The sequence below is a fragment of the Trichomycterus rosablanca genome, chromosome 19, assembly GCF_030014385.1.
Source record: "Trichomycterus rosablanca isolate fTriRos1 chromosome 19, fTriRos1.hap1, whole genome shotgun sequence".
NCBI classification, from domain to species: Eukaryota; Metazoa; Chordata; class Actinopteri; order Siluriformes; family Trichomycteridae; genus Trichomycterus; species Trichomycterus rosablanca.
Window position 1 is genome coordinate 26,667,279 of NC_086006.1, and position 6,000 is coordinate 26,673,278.

Genomic DNA, 6,000 nt, shown 5'->3' on the forward strand with positions numbered 1-6,000 from the left:
ATTATTTCCAATGACACTTTAATCTGGAGAGGAAAGCCGAGGAAAGCTCTCCGGTGGGAGCGGGAGGACGTTATACTGGCCTGAACAAACACACAAACACACAAACACAATCCCAGAGTGAATGTGGTCTCACACGAACCTGCGATGTGTACAACATTCCTGCAGGAAGCTTTCACGTCAGTCAGAAGAAAACTAATTCCCGTCCAGTTACAAAAAAAAAAAAAAGCAGAAAAAAATCTCCACCGAACAACCTGTTGTGCAACTGATCAGTGTCGATCTTATCCCAGTTCCTCAGAAACAACGAGTTCAAACATTTCCGACGACGTTCCTCTGATATCGAGGACCCTAGAAATACGCTCAGAAGATCAGAACAACGATGTGGAAGCTTCATCTCTGAAAGTTCTACAGCAGCTACACTGCAGGTGCAGAGACTGCTGTTTGCTTTACTTTTATTTTATTAAGATTTTATTAAAAATCGGTGGTTTTGCAGTGGAATGTCCAACAGAGTTTAAAACACCACTTATTGCTGGCTGGTCGAAGGTTCCTGCACGAGAGATTGTAGAATAACGAACAGTAGTGGGTGATTCTCCGTGCGCTATACTGCTCTCTATGAGGTCATGGGTCAGGCAAATGAAAAGAGGCGTTCAGCAACTGCACATGTGTCGGATGGTGCACATGATCTCTCCGCTGCTCCTCTCCATCAGGGAGGGGGTCTGCAGCAGCAGAGGAAGATATACCTAGGGAACTGGATATGACTAGATCATATGTACAGTGTATCACAAAAGTGAGTACACCCCTCACATTTCTGCAGATATTTAAGTATGTCTTTTCATGGGACAACACTGACAAAATGACACTTTGACACAATGAAAAGTAGTCTGTGTGCAGCTTATATAACAGTGTAAATTTATTCTTCCCTCAAAATAACTCAATATACAGCCATTAATGTCTAAACCATTGGCAACAAAAGTGAGTACACCCCTTAGTGAAAGTTCCTGAAGTGTCAATATTTTGTGTGGCCACCATTATTTCCCAGAACTGCCTTAACTCTCCTGGGCATGGAGTTTACCAGAGCTTCACAGGTTGCCACTGGAATGCTTTTCCACTCCTCCATGACGACATCACGGAGCTGGCGGATATTCGAGACTTTGCGCTCCTCCACCTTCCGCTTGAGGATGCCCCAAAGATGTTCTATTGGGTTTAGGTCTGGAGACATGCTTGGCCAGTCCATCACCTTTACCCTCAGCCTCTTCAATAAAGCAGTGGTCGTCTTAGAGGTGTGTTTGGGGTCATTATCATGCTGGAACACTGCCCTGCGACCCAGTTTCCGGAGGGATGGGATCATGCTCTGCTTCAGTATTTCACAGTACATATTGGAGTTCATGTGTCCCTCAATGAAATGTAACTCCCCAACACCTGCTGCACTCATGCAGCCCCAGACCATGGCATTCCCACCACCATGCTTGACTGTAGGCATGACACACTTATCTTTGTACTCCTCACCTGATTGCCACCACACATGCTTGAGACCATCTGAACCAAACAAATTAATCTTGGTCTCATCAGACCATAGGACATGGTTCCAGTAATCCATATCCTTTGTTGACATGTCTTCAGCAAACTGTTTGTGGGCTTTCTTGTGTAGAGACTTCAGAAGAGGCTTCCTTCTGGGGTGACAGCCATGCAGACCAATTTGATGTAGTGTGAGGCGTATGGTCTGAGCACTGACAGGCTGACCCCCCACCTTTTCAATCTCTGCAGCAATGCTGACAGCACTCCTGCGCCTATCTTTCAAAGACAGCAGTTGGATGTGACGCTGAGCACGTGCACTCAGCTTCTTTGGACGACCAACGCGAGGTCTGTTCTGAGTGGACCCTGCTCTTTTAAAACGCTGGATGATCTTGGCCACTGTGCTGCAGCTCAGTTTCAGGGTGTTGGCAATCTTCTTGTAGCCTTGGCCATCTTCATGTAGCGCAACAATTCGTCTTTTAAGATCCTCAGAGAGTTCTTTGCCATGAGGTGCCATGTTGGAACTTTCAGTGACCAGTATGAGAGAGTGTGAGAGCTGTACTACTAAATTGAACACACCTGCTCCCTATGCACACCTGAGACCTAGTAACACTAACAAATCACATGACATTTTGGAGGGAAAATGACAAGCAGTGCTCAATTTGGACATTTAGGGGTGTAGTCTCTTAGGGGTGTACTCACTTTTGTTGCCGGTGGTTTAGACATTAATGGCTGTATATTGAGTTATTTTGAGGGAAGAATAAATTTACACTGTTATATAAGCTGCACACAGACTACTTTTCATTGTGTCAAAGTGTCATTTTGTCAGTGTTGTCCCATGAAAAGATATACTTAAATATCTGCAGAAATGTGAGGGGTGTACTCACTTTTGTGATACACTGTATATACCAATGCTCTTTCCTGTTCCAGTATGGCTGTGCCTTAATGCTCAAAAAGAACTCTTTAAAGACATGAAGAAAAGCTCAGATTAAAGAAACTCCAGTCCTGTACAGAGCACTGTTCTCAGCCCCACTCAACAGCTCTGGAATGAACTGGAACATCAACTGAGACTTTCTTGACCAACATCAGTGTCCAGCTTTATAAATGATCTTTGTCTGAATGGGCACAAATCACCACAGACATACTTCAAAGACCTGTGAGAAGCCTTCTCAGAAGAGCGGCTGTTGTTCTAGCTAAGAAGATCCCACATAGCATTTTTATTTTAAATGGGACGTCCGACAAGCTCACGGTCGGGTGTGCAAATACTTTTGTCCATAGAGTGTATGTGTTCCAATCACCCGGACAGGATGCTGGAAATGCTTTACAAATGACCCCACTGTGTAAAGAAACCAAAATCAGATTCCTGACCACATAATTTCAGGCCTGTGGTCAGACTAAGTGCTCTACAAACATTTCCAAACCAGATGGTGTGATGCCAGTCCAGTCCAGTCCAGAGCAAAGTGCCTCGTTGAGAGTGTGGACATGACCAAACTAAATATTCCCTGATTCTGTACCAGGAACGTAAGATTATGTCAGATTGGCATGTAGCGCTCTCCATGTGATCTTAACGTTGGCACCTTTTAAGGTTTGTTTACTTTCCAGTCCTCACCTTTGGGCTACCAGATGTCTGCTGTGGGTACAAGCAGCCCATATATAAGAAATGGTGCTGGTCAAGGGCTAAGAAGATAGCAAAGAACCCCAGTCACCCCAATAATGGACTATTGTCACTGTTGTGGTCCGGGAAGCCTTTCTGCTCCTTGAAGGCCAAGACAGAGAGGATGAGAAGAGCTTTACAACAACAAAATAACAACAAAAACTAGATGTATGTATATATGAATCATGAATCATGTTCCCAGGAGGTATAGTCCCAATCTGGGTTCTCCAGCTTCATACAGACACAACGAGACTATCAGTTTTTAAAATGACATGACCCTTGCTTTCAAAACATAACCACATGACTGTTTCCCTTCAGAAAGTCTGCAAGCTTTAATGCTTGTTATCATTTGAGTTCAAATCCCAAAATTGGGGCCTTGAACTGCTCAGCTGTATGACTGTGGGACGAGACGAGACTCGATCTGGCTCCTTCATGGAAGCGTCTGCAGTAAAAGATGCAGAACTGAAGAACCTTTACTGAAACAGCAGTGGTGACTCAGACAGTCGGGATCTGAAGTGGGTCAGTCGTCAGGGCACAGTGTCCTCGTGGTGTCTCCAAATACAGCACAGTTTATAAACGCTATTAATTCCCCCGTTGGTTCAGTGCAGGAAGAAAACGCAGCAGGATGATGTTAAAAAAGAATGACCGGAGTCTAATCCCTTACAGCTGACCAACAGACCAAACTGGTTTCTGATCTGTACTTTATATGTAGACTTGGTTACATATTTAACTGCCATGCCTGGGCAGTATGACCAAAAGTTATCACAGTATTTTTTAAGATTCTGACGGTTTCACGGTTTTATCTTTTGTATGACTGGGACTTCTTATATGTCCCAGTACATAGAATATAAAAAGTATTAATTTCACCATGTATATAATGAAGGTTTTGAGTTCTATAAGCTTTTCTTGGCCCTATAAAATGACTCAATATATGAGGGAATCAGTATGCATGAAAAAGGTGACATATATACATTGTTTATTATTAATATAATATTTAAGTATTATACAATTACGATAGCTATCCTTTTAACAAATAAAACCATATTTGCAGCCTCCCAGTCACCACTGATGAAGTGCACAGTTATACTGAGGTACGACTCCACTGATTTTACAACTTGACTTTATATTTCCTGCTTGCTTCAGGGTTGTTGGTATAACATTGGTATAGTAATTAAACTATTAAACTGAAGTGTTTTCGCCCCGGTAGTAACAACGCTTAACCGTTTGCTTTTTTTGCAACAACCGAGAGAGAGAGAGTTTCTAGGGGGATAAATTTAGATGTAACACTTCAACCAAGAAGACGAACCTTGAGAACCGCCCGCCATCAAATACAGTTAAATCCAAAGTCCAGATAGATCAGATCAGATCTCGGTCCAGAGAGATCCTTTACTCGGTCAGAAAGCCTGGAAGTGTAACCACGTGAGGCCACGGTAAACATTTACTCCGTCTAGGAGGACAGAAATCCGTGTGTAAACTCTAAATTTACCCCCAGCTTTATTGGCATGCTTTCTCTCTCAGTGTGGTGAGGAAGCAGGGCAGAGGGCACCGTGCTTCCAGGCAGAATCGTCTATTCTGAGCTGACACCGGGGGGTCAGCCGCTGGAGGACATGACGTGTAGATTAAAGCGATCTTCAGCTGTACTTCTTCACTGAAGACCTTAAAATCCAAAGTGATGGGAATAATATTCAACCACTATATGACCAAAAGTATTTGGACATCTGATCATGAGCTTGTTGGACATCCCATGTCAAAAACAAATGCTACTGATATAGAGTGACCGCTGTGTGATCTTTTCAGATATAACAACAGCCGTTCTTCTGAGAAGGCTTCTATAAAGACTTTGAGGTATGCCTGTGGGATATTTGTGCCCATTTAGTTAAAAGATGACAGCATTTGTGTCACTGGGCTCATAAAAGCCTCATTTGATGTTCCAGTTTGTTCCAGAGCTTCAGTGTTCAGTGGGACTGATGTCAGGACTCTGTGCAGGACAATGGAGTCATGCTAGAACATTAAACCACAAGCCAGTTCTTACGTCTGTCACAATAGCTACCAGCTCTGTAGTGAGGGCTAACACGTGCTTCCTGTAATACAGACAAAGCCAGCGACTCCTCTTTGAAAATACTGCTCATGTGACCTGTAACATGTTCGTAGAATAATGATAAAAAAAATCAGTGTTTCCGTTCAAGCAGCCGCCACAAAACTCCTTAATAAAAGCACAGAGGTTCTAAAGCGCCTCAGATCTGGACTCTTTGGCAACAATTCAGCTCATAAAACCCATAAACCCAGAGTGTAGTGGAGGTGGGAACATCATACCATGGTTCTCTGAGAACTCTACTGAAGCATTAGACATCATTAATGAAACCGTGAAGAAAGCAAATTTACCGAATAATACTGAAGGATCATTTAATTTCACTGGCTGAGGAACTAAATCTGGAAGTTTCAACAAGACTAAGAGTCCAAACATGAAGCCCTACAACTTTTTTTTCTAATGCCAAACACCAGATGCTCAGAATTCAATGACTTCAGTTCTGTGGATAGGAACTGTGAGGAAACCCACACGGACACGGACCTCTCTACGTAGGAATCAAACACAGGACCTTCTCGCTACCCTCTGAGCCACAGTGCCGCCCTAAGTTGTCCTTCGTAAAGCAACTGGACATTAAATAATCACAGCAGAAATGATGGACTGGTCACCAGTAAAGTTAAATCTTCCCTCAAGAGTTCCTGGCTTTTCAGGTTTTGTTTCGGGTCGTTTTTGGACACAGAGCTGAGAAAGGATATCAGTCTATAACCATTTGAAATGCTACATGATTGAGAACCGGCATCAAACACGGTTA

At 43.2% G+C, this 6,000-nt stretch overlaps 1 protein-coding gene across 1 annotated transcript in view; it reads right to left on the reverse strand.

The window, feature by feature from the left end:
- Positions 1–4,492, reverse strand: part of LOC134333937 (collagen alpha-1(XXIV) chain) — a gene marked incomplete at its 5' end in the record, with an annotated part of 86,759 nt that extends 82,267 nt beyond the window's left edge. The window contains one exon of the mRNA XM_063016104.1: positions 4,470–4,492. Coding sequence (XP_062872174.1) covers positions 4,470–4,492 — 23 coding nt within the window. The remainder of the gene's footprint in view (positions 1–4,469) is intronic.
- Between the last annotated feature and the right edge of the window lie 1,508 nt (positions 4,493–6,000).